This window comes from Festucalex cinctus, chromosome 14 (genome assembly GCF_051991245.1).
Source record: "Festucalex cinctus isolate MCC-2025b chromosome 14, RoL_Fcin_1.0, whole genome shotgun sequence".
In the NCBI taxonomy this organism is placed as follows: Eukaryota; Metazoa; Chordata; class Actinopteri; order Syngnathiformes; family Syngnathidae; genus Festucalex; species Festucalex cinctus.
Genome location: NC_135424.1, coordinates 16,293,497 through 16,309,922, shown reverse-complemented (window position 1 = coordinate 16,309,922; position 16,426 = coordinate 16,293,497). Strand labels below are relative to the sequence as shown.

At 37.7% G+C, this 16,426-nt stretch overlaps 1 protein-coding gene across 1 annotated transcript; it reads right to left on the bottom strand.

Moving 5' to 3' along the window:
• Window positions 1–361: 361 nt before the first annotated feature.
• mertka (c-mer proto-oncogene tyrosine kinase a) lies at window positions 362–16,124 on the bottom strand. Its single transcript, XM_077496021.1, has 19 exons — window positions 15,864–16,124; window positions 14,693–15,011; window positions 13,784–13,884; window positions 13,542–13,712; window positions 10,713–10,799; window positions 9,199–9,314; window positions 8,933–9,122; window positions 8,181–8,326; window positions 5,692–5,827; window positions 4,008–4,158; window positions 3,386–3,474; window positions 3,094–3,189; window positions 2,924–3,004; window positions 2,748–2,840; window positions 2,552–2,670; window positions 2,361–2,470; window positions 2,085–2,244; window positions 1,247–1,383; window positions 362–1,156 (listed from the first exon to the last, which is right to left on the bottom strand). Exons 1-19 carry the CDS (start codon window positions 15,949–15,951, stop codon window positions 715–717), a joined length of 2,832 nt encoding a protein of 943 aa, XP_077352147.1. The 5' UTR covers window positions 15,952–16,124; the 3' UTR covers window positions 362–714.
• Between the last annotated feature and the right edge of the window lie 302 nt (window positions 16,125–16,426).

Below are 16,426 nucleotides of genomic sequence, written 5' to 3'. Positions count from 1 at the left end.
AAACAAATTCACTTGGTAGTAAAACTAGTTGGAGTAGGGGCACTCAAACATGCATAAAATAATCGAGAATGAACAAACACGCAATGTGTGAGAATACATAGTAAGCAATAAAATATAGCACATTTATCAGGCCCTTAAAATTCAGTAACGTTACACTAACGGCTATCAGTGTGAACATTAAATATCTTGTCTTTGTATTGTATTCAATTGAATAGGCCTATAGGTTAAAAATAATTTGCAAATCATTGTATTCTGTTATTTACATTTTAGACAACCTCCCAATTTCATTGGAATTGGAATACATTCACCACTAATAGCACTTTAAAATTGTTAAATGATCAGAGGAAAAGTAGTCTCGAAATACTCTATAAATTATTTATTCTTACAGCATACAATATGCATTTATGTTCGTTAATTCATTACAATATTCACAATATGCAACAGCAACAAACACTATAGTAAACCATTTCACAGTCTAGTGAATTCTAAGCTTATGTGCAAACATGTTTTTAGGTTGACATCAACACTGACATATACTGTAAAAGCAAGCTGACCAAACTATAATTTGCTTATGAAACAAAATACACTATGGGTGCTTCCAGTCCCAGTGCAACATAGCAAAAATGTTTAGTAATAACACAACACAACACCACACAATACAATACAATACAATACAATATATTACAATACCTTAAAACTTCTTGATACCAAATTTTACAGCAAGCGGGAAATATCAGTGGAGTTGTGATCTGTTCGCGTACCATCAGGAACCATGTTACTATCTGAGCGACTTGACGAATCGCTCGACAAAAGAGGAGTGTCCAGTGTTGTTGATCTCAGTGAAGTATCTGGGGAGATAACCACCACGTAACGACCATCGTCATCCTCATCCGCCATGCTCTCGTGAACCTCTGCAGTCACTATCGAATTCTCTGCTTCCTGGTAGCTGCATGAAGTAGAGGAGGTGAGCACAGGATGTTCTGTGGCATCTCCATCAGGGCTCTCATCCTGGAAGCTGGTGTTGATGTAGATGATGTCCTCTTTGCTAAAAGACTCTGGAAACCTTTCCATGATTTTTTCCAGCATTTCTCGCAGGTGGGAAAATAGGGGTCGGTCCAGAGGATCGGCCCTCCAACAGCTATACATGATCTCATACCTATTAGTCACAATGACATAACTTTTAGACAAAACAACAAGAACACAACTGATTTCAAGTCAGAATTTTAACTAAGCAGGAAACACTCACAGGTCGTCCAAACAATCTGTTGGCTGCTTCAACCTGTGCCCTTCAAGGAGGTAGTCATAAATCTCGTGGTTCTGAATGCCGGGATATGGTGTCATCCCGCGTGTAGCGATCTCCCACATGGTAACACCGAATGCCCACTGTGGGAAGGAACGGAATATACAGTTCGATTTTATTTTATTTATTTATTGTATTTTTATTTTTTTTATTTTTTTAACTCCAAAGATGGTTGCATCATCTATTGACAGGATGAAAAGAGTAAAGAGCAGAGGAGAGCGAGATGGAGATGGAGATGAAATTATACTTTACAGCAAGGCTCACCAACATGGTGCCCGTGGGCCACAAGAGTAGCCGCGGGTCTGTTTTAAAAATAAATCACCATTCATGGGACATTGCGATTTCCTACAAATCTTGTAGTAATCATTTGAAAATGTAAACAGCTGGAGAAATAAAGTGTTGTAATTGGATATGTATGTTTCCTACCTTCTTAAATCATTACCAAAATCAATATTTACTTTGCTGAATATCTATTATCTGCGATTTGCTGGCAACCAATTCAGGGTGTACCCCGCCCGCTGCCCATAGCCAGCTGGGATAGGTTCCAACACCCCCGCGACCCTTGTGAGGAGCAAACGGTTAAGAAAATGGATGGATGGATGGATGGATGAATATCTATTATTATTATTATTATTGTATTTGAACAAATGTGCTATTTCAGAAATGTGTAGGTAACCCTTCAGCATTAATCAGTACCCAAAAAGTAGCTCAGTTTCAAAATGGTTGGTAACCCTCGCTCTACTCTAAAAATAGATTTCTACTGCATATTAACTGGGTTACTTACCACATCACTTTTGACAGTAAATACTCTGTCCGCCAGACTCTCAACTGCTATCCATTTGACGGGCATTTTGGCGATTCTGCCCTGCCTGTAATAATCTCCGCTGTAGATCTTCTTGGACAATCCAAAGTCGGCTACACATACCGTCAAGTCATCTCGCAGCCTGAAAGGGAAAACGCAAGCACAAAAGAACAACATATGCGATTGATAAGTAAATATTAGACACATTATGTATTGTGTTGTGATAACACAAGTACCACAGCCACACAAATAACTCACATGCAGTTACGAGCGGCCAGGTCACGATGCAGAAAGTTCCGACCGCTGAGATACTCCATACCAGAGGCAATGTCCACCATGAACTTCAAAAGTGTCTGTGTTGGTAAAAACTGTGGAACAACAAGAAAGATTTAGTGTGGCGAGAAGTGCTCATATTATTCCACGATTCATTTGTTTGTCAGATTCCTTACTACAGGATTCTCTCCCAGGCGTGAGCGCAGTAGGAAGGTGTGTAGATCTCCGTATTTCATAAAGGGCAGGATGACCATAGGCTTGGGGAAATGACCGGAGCTCATTTCTAGGCACACGCCTATAGCGGACATAATAATAATCAAAACGGTAATGTGTTTTTACAATACACAAATGGTGTAATGTAGATGTCCTAACCGAGCAGCCTGATGACATTCGGATGGTGGAAATCTTTCATACAGGCTGCTTCATTCAGGAACTCCTCAATTTCTCTTTGGGAAAAGCTATCCACTGTTTCAAAAACATGAAAAAAAAATACTTCATTTAAATTACTACATAAAAATTTCTGTTAAAAAAAACAAAAAACAACTTGCATTTCATTGTCTTCACAGCAACTTTTTCTGATGTCCCATCTGGTTGTCTTAAATGGCCCTCCACCACAGATCCAAATTCACCTGATAGGGGGATAAAAACCTCTTAAAATGCAGTCTATAATAAATATATTTTTTTGTTGTAGTTGTTTTTTTTTTCTCCACCCAATCACCTTCTCCAAGAACCTTTCCTATGGATAGCAAGTTCCTCATGATCATCACATCCTGGAGTTTGGCATGGAGCTCATCGCTGACGCCGAGGTTTACAACTGCAGAAAAAGTTAAATATGTTTAGATGGATCATTTTAGATTTAAAAAATTCAAATATCAAAAGTCAAATCAATGAAATCACTTAAATGTTTTTTAATGTTAATTTTCCCATTCATTTAATTTAAGGACTGCTGCACTGATAATATTTTTAGGTACGGTATTTATTTATTTAAATTAGTCAATTTGTAAACATACGTGTTATTCCAACAGCAGAGCGGTTGTAAGATCTCTGAGGCGTGTACTGGACAACTGGCTGTTGCTTTTGTCCACTTCCCAAAAACCGCCTGCAGGGGGAGACAGTGAAAAACAAAAGCCCATGAGAACTAAATCATTACGCACACTTCGATCATTATGCTGTTGTAGCCCTATGAACACAGAGATTCAGTACAATAGACAGTCAAAGCATGGAAGCTTTCTGAGCTTCTTCCGGTGGTCAGCTGCTGTTTTCCTGAATGTGTGAGGTGACAAAATCCTATCTGCATCCTGAGAGGCAAGACTGACTCACTGACTTTGAGAATGTTCAGCTACTTGTTGTGAACGTTTGCAAACCAGCAGCTGCACTTACTCTCAGTTCAGGTGCAAAGGGTAGTGATTAAGAGGAAACAATGACACTTTATGATCAGGAAGCATCACATTTTTTTTTTCCAAGTCTCCTGAAGTTCATGATTGTAAAAAGATGACTCAGCTCGTCCTGTGAGCTACTGAGCAGAATCATTTTACAAGACAGAAAAGCAAAGCCATTTCCATGATAGGTTCATCAACTTTGGAGAAAGGTTCTTGATTAAATCGGCTTTTGAGTGTAGAAATGTCAGCATACCCAAGCCAAGAGTCCGAGGTCCTGTTGTGTACACAAATAGCCATCCAGAGGACAAGTATCAAAAGACAGATTCCACACACCACACCGAGAACAACACTGACAGAATCTGGAATCTTGGTGCCGGGGCTTGAGGACGGTGATGGACCGGATTCTAAAAAAAAAAAAAAAAAAAAAAAAAAATAAAAATAAAAAAAAAAGACATTTCAAAAATACTTATCAATTTTCTAAACCAATTTAAAGTCATACAGTACATTCATCACACAACAGTCATATTAGGGAGGGATGCGTTAAAAGCACTGCATGAATAGGCCAAACAGAACTCATCCCGGGGAAAATGGTTAACCTCCCATTTGTCCAAATTTAGAATCAGATTTTTAAAGAAAGTAATGGCCATTTAATTAATCAAAACTATTGCTATCTTTACAGGCAACAAGTACCATTTAACATTCTTAATGGTCATACAAGTGTACAAAGAAAGCTAAATAGAGACTATTCACCCTGTGATGACATGATAAACATGTAACGTATAACAATCAAGTAGAGAGGCTTCAGGTTTTTCTTTTTACATTATAAATATAAACTAGGGCCATTTAATTCAACGTTAGTCTATGTGAATTACATCCGTCTCAAGCCTCTTATATGCCCATTCTATTCATGCTTAGTATGATTTCTTTTTTTTGTTGTTAAAATTAGCACCCGTCAGTTGATATCTTTCTTTGTATGTCATATATTTCAAATGCAACTCCAAAGATGGTATGTTTTGACATATGTGAAATGTATCTCTGGTTATTTTGAAGTCATTACTTAATGGCAAAGAAATAAATGGAGATTAACACTTAACAGGCATCATGTATAAGTCACGTCACTTCACTCATTAAGTTGCTTATGTGCTGCACAAATTACAACCTAAATCTAAAGATCAATTCATCAGTTCAAGATTTTTTGAATATACATTTGAAATTTCCTCTCCGTTGTAAGTTTAAAAAATACTGAAGGACATTTTATATTCAAATTGTTGAAATGTTCTGAATGTAATTCATATCTTTGCTGTTGTAAGTGTTGGGGGACCAAAATGAAGTTGTATTATTCATTACATATTGTTTAAAATAATCACCCAATTATCAGATTTTTTTTCTACCAAATATTAGAAATGGCAATGGCTTTTAAAAAAAAATAAAAATGCATATCAGTCACTGACGAACATGGTGACAAACATACAGAGAAAAATTTGTACTTGTGCCAAGGAGGTGTGTCTCACTTCGCATAAAGAATATATGGCTGAATTTTACTCCCAGTTTCCCAGTCCAGTTTCCAAGCCCATTCCATTCATATTTTTATTCCCAGTTTGACCTCTGAAGATATTTTTTTTTCTTATTTTAGAGCTATTATTTCCAACCACTATGTTGTGTGAGATCTTAATTTGTGCTGCGGAATGTTAATCTATTTTGAAAATGATCTATTTAATCACAACAAATAATGTGTCTTTGTTTGCCAAGCTATGCCAGTGATGTATAGAGGCATGCAGGCAGAACCAGTAAATGCTCTTCTGCTAGATGGCAAACGGTACAATATCTTCCACTGTTATTTATTTATTATTGTATTTATTTTTACTTCTAATTTATGTACAACACAATTTCTGGGCAGTTCATCAAGTAAGAGGAAATAAATCACGAGAGTAGCTTACTGTCTTCTGGCACAAACAACCAGACTCGTGGGCTGACCATCCCACTGCCAGCACGCGTGCACGCAGCCACCTCCACACTGTACGTGGTGTTGAAATCGTGCACCGCCACGAAGGCCGTGTTGGTGTAACTGTGGATCTGAACAAGATCATGACATGAATAATGGGGCCACAATCACTTTATAATTTGTTTAGGAGTTATCTTTGAGAGTTTAATCATTACATGAGAAGAGATAAAAATCTGGATAAAATAAGGTCAGAGGTTTAACGGTTCCGTAAGGAAAGTCACAAATGTGCTGTAAAAGTGAGGAACAGCCTCATTTACTGGGCGAAACCTCATTATCTCCTCCAAAATTCCCTATCAAAAATTGTGAACTGGCTACCAGTAATAATGTCTTGAAAAAGGAAACTTTTTTTTGACCTGCTGCAATGGGGGTGACCATGTGACAGACAGAGCCCTGTATTTCACAACAGTGCATGGTAGCATCATCGGTTCCTCTGTGCTCTCGATATGCTGACTGTCCGGCGGTCAACGCAGAACACATGATTCACACGATCTGTCGCGTCTGTGGCACCAAGCTGGGCATGTGCTTACGACATCAATAAAGTGCCGTATACATTCATACTAGGGGTGTGAATTGCCTAGTACCTGACTATTCGATTCGTATCACGATTCACAGGTCACGATTCGATTCGATACCGATTAATCCCGATACGAATTTATAAGTCGATTGTTGCGATTTTTTTTCATTCAAATTTAGAAAATACTAATCAGTAAGCTTGTAGAGTGTAAGATTTATATGAAAATGTATTATTTATTTATCTGAAATTTCAGTCTTATAGAGGTTGTAATCTGTTTCATGTTTGAACAGCATTAAAATAAAATATTAAGGCTTAATGTTCCGTTCATATAACATTCTTCCATGCTCAAGGTGTGAATCCTAACCCGAAGTCAGACGTTTTGTTGAATATTTTTCCATTAAAAATGGAAGTTTCAAAATCGATTCACACACACACAAAAAAAAAAAAAAAAAAAAAAGGCAATGATGATAAGACGTTGAATCGGTAAGACTACCGAATGAACAATTCTGAGCTCTTAAAAAAAAAAAAAAAAAAAAAAAAAAAAAAAAAAAAAATAATCGATTTTTTTAAATTGAATCGATTCGAGAATCGCGCGATGTAGTATCGCGATATATCGCCGAATCGATTTTTTTTTTAACACCCCTAATTCATACGCACGCATTTCCAGTAAGCGGTGATGTCGGAAAGCTTTTGTATACTACCGCTGTTGTGACGTCAGCAACAATGGACAACACAAAGGACATTTAAGCCGACTGTGCACATCCTGTTGTATTCAATTCCATTGACTTTGAGGTGACTCACAGCCACATGCCAAATGAAGAAAAACATTGAAAATTTTTTTTTCATACCCGCTTCCTTAACATCCACGCAGAGAGGAAGGCCAGGAAGTATACCATTGTCTTCGAAAGCACTACTGCAGGGCCAGAAATGAAGAAACTCATGGGGGGGGATCACTATAAAAAGTTAATAACTGTGCGATACAGTTTATAACATTGCTTGAATTCTTTCTTTTCCCTCTTCCTTAACTTGTTGACAGTTGACACAGATAAATAAGCTGACCTCTGGCTCAGACGCATTGTCTTCATATTAGTCATTCTTAGTCATTTTGTTAGTAAAGAGAAACTAACTGTTGTTGTTATGTAAGGCTGGGATATTTAGTGAAAATACACAATGTGGCGTTATTTGAGTGGTGGGCACACATAAATGTAGAACCTGTTGTATCTATAAATATTGTTTGCATTCACGAATACATTCAATATGTGTAGTGTATAACTAGGGGGAGTGAGCATCTAATCTAGTGTCCTTGTGCAATTATGCAGGTAATAATAATTTCATTAATTAGTAGTTGGTTATTTCACTCATAGTTGTGTAAAAATTACTTTAAATGGGACATTTTGAATGCTCTGAACAGAATAATACTGCCTAGCAGAGTTGCCAAAGCAGAGGCCAGCCTGTATGGATGTACTACCTGGACCTCACTTTCCCATAGCTGACGTCTTTAATCTGAAAAGTTGGTGAGTACCGATAAGAGTATCGGTATCAGGTCGATACCAGGCCTTAATTCAAGTCATCATTACTCCCGACAGAAACCGATACGCATGTGGCCGTTTTAAAATCAGAAATTAGAAGAATAGAAAATTGCCATTAATTTCATAATTAAAAATGATCCATCATTGTTTTCGCTACTTTGGTCAACTTGACACAACTTTCTGGTTTGTTTTGTATAAAACAACCCTTTTTTTTTTATACAAAACAATCCCAAAAGAATTGGGTCATTTTGATATAAAATAGCTCAAAGTTGAGTTAAATTGGCCCAAATAGCGGTTCGATCCAATTTTAAAAAACAAACAAACAAAAAAACAAAAAAACAAACAAACAAACAACATCCCTATACAGAATCACTTACTCACCTTGTTGACATGTGCTCCATGTCGGACAATAATGTCATAGCCTTGCAGGATGCCGTTTATTTTATCATCCGGCGGAGGCTTCCACCTGATCACCAGCCATGTTTCATTCAGCTGCATGGTGACATTTCGAGGATAAACTGATGGCACTGCGAAGATTGGATAAGAGAGGGATTATTGTGTTACTGCATATTGTAATATAATAGTGTTTATGGGAGGAAAATCCAATTATATGAAGAATGTCCTGTTTAAACTTTGATAACAGTTTGGTATGTGGTCCTTTCCTGGCTAAAATAATCCCCACGGTGGCCCTTGAAGGGAAACTCCACCCTGTAGGAACTCTTTCAGTCAGACCGCTCCTATTTCCTATATGTCTTTTTAGGAAAACTGGAGGAACTTGTCAGAGGGAAACCAGGTAGTACATTCCAGTCCCCACATGCTCCTTCTGCAGGCTATTTAGAACATAAGAAATGCAATGTGTTTCGGGAGTGGTAAAAATTCAGATGCTATCGCAACTTAATCGCTTTGAGGTAAATGGGCATCAAAGTGTGATCCAAATTCAAAACTTGCTTCATGTGCATAGTGCCTTGAGGTATCTTTTTGTGGATCGAAACAATAAAAATAAAATTACCATTTATTGTACCCTAATTATATCCTTAAAGAAATGGCTGAGGGTACCGCTGACATTTGCCTTTTACCGAAATTATATTTGCTACTAAATAGATAGGCAGAGGGTTCCAGGAGTGGTCACACACCTCCCTCTGTTGTGTTGCTCTGGATCCAAGGTGAGACCGGAGAAGCCCCCAACTCATTGCTGCAGGAAACGCTCAAGTTGTAAGACGTCATCGCTTGCAGCCCGGGGACCTCACACTGGAATGGCGGCACCGTGACGTTGATGAATCTGGTTATAGTCACCTCCCCTATCCTGCGACTCACTTCTTTCAACTTGGATAGCACAGAAATCATGCAGTGATCTATCTGAGGGGCATTAAAACAATCAATGAGCAGACATGAAACTCACCCTGATGTGGCACTTGGACAATGGAGAGAAGCCGTCATGTCCAGGCACCCAGCTTAGCTTCAACTTATTGGACTCCCTCGCCATCACAGTAACGTTAGACACAGCCCTGGGAAGCACTACAGAACACAATGAAATCCATTTTTAACATTGGTAAACACACAATATAAAGGATATTAAAAATACATCGGAAACTAGAAGTGTATTTTAATGTGGGGAAATATCCCCATTTATTTTAATGCTCTGGAATAAAGTGTAATTATACATCCAATACAGTAGGTGGCAGTGGCGCTCTAATTGTCCTAGAGTGCACAAGGATTAGCGCTCCTGCTAAAGTGTACTTACAACATATTTATTTTTAAAAAATAATAATAATAATAAAATAAATAAAAAAATAAAAAAAGGCACTGGCTGTGTCCGAATGTGCCCACTACTCCCTACATAATGTACTAGTAAGGGGTCACGCCATTTTGTAGGGGTATCTGAATGTCCCAAAGATAACTGCAGTGCACTCAAAATTACGCACCACATACGACTGCGTATTTGGGCTATGTACAAATCAATTTTTTTATAGAGGGTGGGTGCAACATTTTGAGAATTTTTTTTGCCACTTTATAAAGTGGCAAATTTCCGACTTTATAAAGTGGCAGATTTGCAAGAAAAAACTCAGAAAATTACGAGAAATACACGTAGTGTACAACTGTTTGTGCCAATACTTTTTGGTTGGGTTTTTAAATAAGGAGATAAATCATTAAGCATTCACACTTTGAAGCATTGGGTGCTATAGCAACAAAGACACCTTGCTTTGCGAAGGTCCTGGTCCACACCCTGAGGATCAAGCATTTAAGTTAATTTTTTAAGATGTATATTTAGTTATACATTTACGTTTCCAGGGAAATTAAATTATTATTTACACATTGATGCATTTTTATTTATTTCTTTTTTTTGTACAAGTAGCTAGATTGATGTGTCAAAAAAGTATGCTAGCTTCTGATTGATTGGTGTTAGTCAGCTGATAGGAGATCAGGAAGCATTGTCGCTCCATCTAAATCTAAATAAATCCATCTCCAGACTCCATCCTGCCTTTTCATTTTAAAAACAGTTTTCCCATTAACCACCACCAAATCCTCACATTAGACTATAGCTACGCTACGTGTAATTGTTGTAAGTTTAGGAGTTTTTTTTTTTTTTTCTCGGGATATTACCGCATCCGAAAAAATATATATATTTATATATATGTGGCCCTAAAACACCATTGTAACCACAGATATTTATACATTTATAAATTAAATATATAAATATTTATTGATTTCTGGCGGAAGGGGTGAGGCCGTAAAAAAACAAATAATTGAGAAGCACTGCATTAAAACCTTAGTAATAGTAACATGTCAACACATTTTTCTACAACGCTGCAACACACAAATATTCAAGGATAAGAGGAAAAAAGTTTTGACTCATCAAAGAGTTCCAAAAAACATTGGTTGTTGTTAAAACATTTATCATCAGCCTTTAATTACCTTTAATGTTGATGTTTGCCTCTTTGGATGTACTGACCCCCTTCAAGTTGTAAGCTTCGCAGTTGAACTGAGTGTACTTGTTGACACCTGCAGTAGACCCAATAAAAAGGAAGAGTTATGGTTAGTGTCAAGCTCAGCATGTGCTGAGGAAACACAAAATGCCAAATAACGCTTATCTTGACTATTCTCTCGGCTACAGACGAAAGATGGAACTTGTCCGATCTCATCTCTTCTGGTTAGGTAAGAATGTGATCAACACATAAATTGACATGCAAATATTATGGATGAGTTAATTCATTATAATCAAAGTTTAAAAAAAACAAAACAAAAATATTTTCCTGGCTTTCTGTCTATCAAACGCCTCACACTTTGCTCCGTTGCAAGATTACTGGAACAAATGTCCCTTTTGTCCTCCATTTCGGAAGCCAAGCTAAGCACAACACAGCCAGAGACAAAGCATGAGATGTTTTGTTTATATTTTTAAGAGTATCTTGACCTTCTGTAGAGCAGTAGTGTAAACAGTGCCACACTTTTTACACAAACACTAACTGCACCACATGTTTCTGCTTTTAACTTTAAATGACAGTGACTCTCAAAGTATGAGGTGCAATTAACTGAGGAGTTACACAATTCAGCGAAGCTTTTGGGAGAAATGTGCAAATGCCTTAGCAAATTTCTAGGCAAGTTGTAAAAGTGCCATGGCTAAGTGCCTCACTCTTAAGGTGCACAGCAAACAGATGTTGGAGGGAATGTGGGAAAGTGAGCAGGTTTAACTTGTGTCACAAATGGAACAAGTCGTTCTTGTCAAATGTGGAGAAACAAAAAGGGAAACTTCAATGATGACTGGTTTTCGAGGAAGAGCGTATTATCTGTGCTTTACAAGCTTCTTACATTTTCAAGTTTGTTAAAGTTCCTGATTAAATAAATGAGAAGTGTATTATGATCCAGCATTAGTTTCATGAACTGATGCTCCACCCGACAATTACTGGAGACCTGTTGATTTACCTAAAATGGGTTTATTTGGGTAAAATAATAATAATAATAATAATAATGTTTTGTAAGTACATAAAGACTATGCACTTGTATTCTGGTTTTACGGCAAATTAAATAAACGGCAAATTAACTAAACAGCACGGGTAAATTGATGATTAAGATGAAAACAACCAGTTTAGAGTACCGGTAGCAATGGTTGCCTGTGAATACAGTACAGTAGAAGGAAGTCTTGCAGAATAGGTCAAGCAACCTATAATTTGGAGGTTTTTTTTTTTTAAAGCTGCCTGAAACAGTAGGTTTCCATTTATAAAGTGAAGAACTGGCAAATAGAAAGACTTCATTTTGCTGCTCTGTACCACCACATTTCAGTGAACCCAACTAGATCTTGCTTCATGTGAAGTAAACTACAGAATTATTTTTATGATGCATTGTTGCCATGACTCAGACTCTCTAATTGATTAAAATTGCAAACTTGGACATATGACATCTCGCTAGACATTAGTGTCCCTCCCTATAGCTTAGTTCAGTGAACATCAAAGGAGCAGCTATTTTCGTTCGGTTTTTAAGCTATTTGGGCCTTGTTACTATTATTATTATTATTATTATTATTATTAGAATCAGCTGTGACTCCAAAAGGAGAGAATCAGCTGTGACTCCAAAAGGAGCAGCCCCAAGATGATGAGAAGGAAAAAAAAAAATATGCCAAGAACATTATGTGCACTGATACACTTTCAAAGCAATGGCCTCAATGACACGAGCATCATTTAGAAAGTGCAATTTTCAACAAAACAGATTGTCTTGTAATCTTAAAGGGTACATTGATGACACTTGACATGAACCTTTAGAGGAAATAGGAGCACTTGTTGCGTAAGACAAGTGCAACGTGCGCACTATGCAGTGAAAGTATTGAGTTCTGGTAGCCTGCATCCCGCAGCCCCTCCCTACTTGGGCAGTGGGCTGTCCTGTGAATGAGGTCTTTGTCTCCGGAGCCAACCCCCGAACAGAATGCCTGTATAACCCCCCTCTCCAACCCCTTCCTGCCCCGGCCCTTGCACACACTGGACCAAAGCACAGCTCTGAACCTTTAACCCATTCCGCAACTGGTTGTGTTGCCACACAGCAGGAGCGTTTAGCCTGAAGGACACATTTGAGATAAGAGGTTATCCTTCTCATAACAAATGCTTTTCAGCAAAGATGCTCCATTGAATACATCATGTGAAATTTTTCGAGTATTTTCAGTAATTCAAAATAAATATTTTTTTTTTTACACTTTGATTATAAAAAATAATAATAAATTATACTTGCAGAAATAGCTGCTTTTTTACAATTGTATAATGTTAAAATTTTTGGATTTCATCATGTCAACATGTTCACCTCAGAATTTTTTTGGGGTGTTGAGCATGTCATTTTCCTCACCAAACGTGGTGGGAAAAAAAAAAATAATCTTCTTGTATAAGCACAAGTATGTTGCTGAGGTAGCAAAGATGAAGCAGAATAGAAACCACCAACAGACCAATGCAACCTGACTACACACCAGCTAAATTTGTCTCCATTATAAGTCGTACGTTTCTGTGGATGAAGACTAGAATTTCTACAATGAGCTACTTCAGCACTGGTCCAAGATTCGTACAGTTATGTGAACTCTAAAGGCATTAATAGTACCACTCGTTTTTCCTAAGCACAGACTACTGAACAGACAACCTCTTTGGACATTATTTGACTGTTAAACCTCATAAAACACATCTGAAGTTCAAGTCTGAGTCTCAAAATATTGTATTCTGATTTGTTTAGCCATCATAATCTCTCAATGTTAACAAAATGGACATTTTTTCTCACCTTCCACTTTATAAGTGCTGGGCGATGTCTGGTAGTCACCATCAGGTATTCCATCACGCAGCCAGCGAATCTTAACTGGGTCTGGAGGTCCTATCGCCTCACATGTCAGAGTAAAAGGAGTGTCCTTTGTTATGTTTCGATCTTCAGGTTGCTGGATAAATGTCGGAAGACCTACAAAGGAAATTCATGATTTTCATACATGTGGAGCTCTAAACAGGACCCCAACGCCACTTCGGACTTACCTTCCACACTGATGGTGATAGGTTGAGATTCTACCATCATGTTGCCGATGCTGAGCCTGCAGCGGTACTCGCCAGCATCTGCCCTCTGTACCTGTGTAATGCTGTGACACAATTCAAGATGTCACCTTGGAAGCTCAACATTTCCATTCAAACTCAAATTTTAAGTAAAATGTAGTCTAAAATCCAGAAAGAAATGCTGGTTCCAAACAAGCTCTTCTCTCACTCTCTCACCTCCTAGTGTGGATTTTTCCAAGTGTTTTTTGCCTTTTGTTTATATATCCTTTCACAACAGTATCAGTCCGATAAGTGAAAGAGGAAAACAACAATGGCAACAATAGAACACTTATCACTTAAGTCAAGGCAGCCTTCTTTTTCAAAAACAAGCCACCCACCACTTTGATTTGTGGCTAAAATCACATCAAAAACAATTAATAGCAAATGGTGACTATACTTTCAATGTTACTAAAAAAATAAATTACTTTTCTAATTTCATTTTATACTTTCATAAAAATTAATATGCCAATATGTTACTTTAACTTATAAGTAGTGCACACTGAGCAGTGTGAAGTATCTAAAAATAATAATAATAATAATAGTAAAATATTCATTTGTTTATTTTCAATCATTTTCCTAAATATTCTAAAGAAATTGAAGGTCGAGCAGCTTCCTGATTTTTTTTTTAGAAGAACAATTTTAGAGTAATCAGATTGGATGTCAGTCATGACTCCTCAATCATCTTTGTTGTTCTGTCCATGATCTCATCTTTGAGTATGCAGAAAAATATCAAATATTTCTGAACAGATATGTTTGGAAAAGAAATACAATACTTCCCATCCCAAATGAGCTGGCTTTCTTTTCATTTCAGTGCACCAACAGAAGAAGGCTAAAAACAACTCCAGGGTCACATACCTGACAGTGGAAAGCAGTGTTGTTGCTCTGTCCGTGATGGTCTGCAGTTCATTGATCAGTACCTGCATGTTAGTAGCCAGATCCTGGCCGTTCTTCATCCACAAGATGGTGGGTTCCAGCTGGGTATCGGGAATATCAATGGAGCAGCTGAACTTAGCCTCATGTCCTTCCGACAACTGGACAGAGTTTGTGGTGGTCTTAAAATGGAGCCGTTTTAGCTCATCCGGGCTGAGATACATCTTTGAAGCTGCATGGCCCGGCACAACCAAGGGCTCAGAGGTCCTGACAGGCCGCTGGAGATGCCTGCTGGATTCTTGAGCTGTTTACAAAGTCACATTAGGTTGGCATGAAACTGGTATACATATACCATCATCATTGTGTCACCTTATGCTTGATTGTGGTACTGTGACAGTTTTGAACACTAAAATCTAATGATTTTTTTTTTTTTTTTTTTTAAGACAGAAGAGAAACACAATGTGAGATTGGGGGGTAATACATAAGCCAATATTTACTTATTAGCACAAAGCTGTTGTTATACTTTTTATTTGGTTCAAACAGTGGAATGTCAAATATGCTCTTGATTGAGTCCAAGCTCCAACACAGCAACTAGTTTGGATCCAAACTTCGACATGTGCCCAAGACTGATTTTCAAACCAACATGTTTAGAATTTTATTAAATAAAATAAAATAAAACAATTCAGAAGAATGAACCTGGTGACTGTTAAATCTGGCTTTCACGAAATGTTTGAAATTATTATGACAATTAAAAACGCAATCTTTCACTTTCTCGTTCACTACCACTGACAGCTGTACAAGAAATGCCTATACTGAATAGTAACTGGGAGGATTTGCAGTCAAATAAAGTAATAAGAATGTGGTCAATGTTTAAACTCATTTTCACGAGTCAGCCAAAAATGTGAACAAAATTTTCGGCTATTTATTACACAGAAACAATCAAGATTTGATTACATTAGTGGGATGAAGCACAGATAAACTCATCTAAGGAGAAGGTTTTGCTCTTAGGTCTTCAAAGTTCTCCTGCTCCTACAGGTTAGCACTTGGAAAAGCATTTAAATTGCTTCCAGATGCAGTCACGTATATTATTCTCGGATCGAGTAAAACATGTTTGTGCAAAAGCGTGAAATAAATAAAAGGGAAATAAGCACATTACCGCTGCTGGAATTCCACACAGTCAGTGCCATGGCTGCGGTGCAGAGTATAAATCCAAACCAGCCATCTGAAGTCCGCTTCTGTGCCATTTTTCCTATACACTAAGTCCAAGCAGGCGAAAAACTACCCGCTCAATAATTATGCCAGCGTAGACTCGGCTGCACGACGACTGACCCACATCTCACCAGTAGAGCTTTGACGCAGTTTGTGTGGAGAGTGGAGACTTGTTGATACCAAATCAGGTTGGCCTCTGGCTAGAAAAAGTTTACTTATGGCGACGTCACAGGCGGGATACCATGGGGGCGGGACGGATAGGAGGAAAGAATGTAAATAGAGGGGGAAAAAAACACCAAAACAAATATCTCATATATATGGAAGGCCATTCCCATTTAAAAACGCAATATGCATAGTTAAAAAAAAAGAAAGAAAAACCCCCCCCAAAAAAACGTGAGAATTGTGTCCCCCCCCCCTCCCTTTTTTTATTTTTATTTTTTATTTTTTTTAATTATTATTGTCAAGACATAATCAGTCGGCAGGCCTACATGTTACTCTAAACCTCTAAAC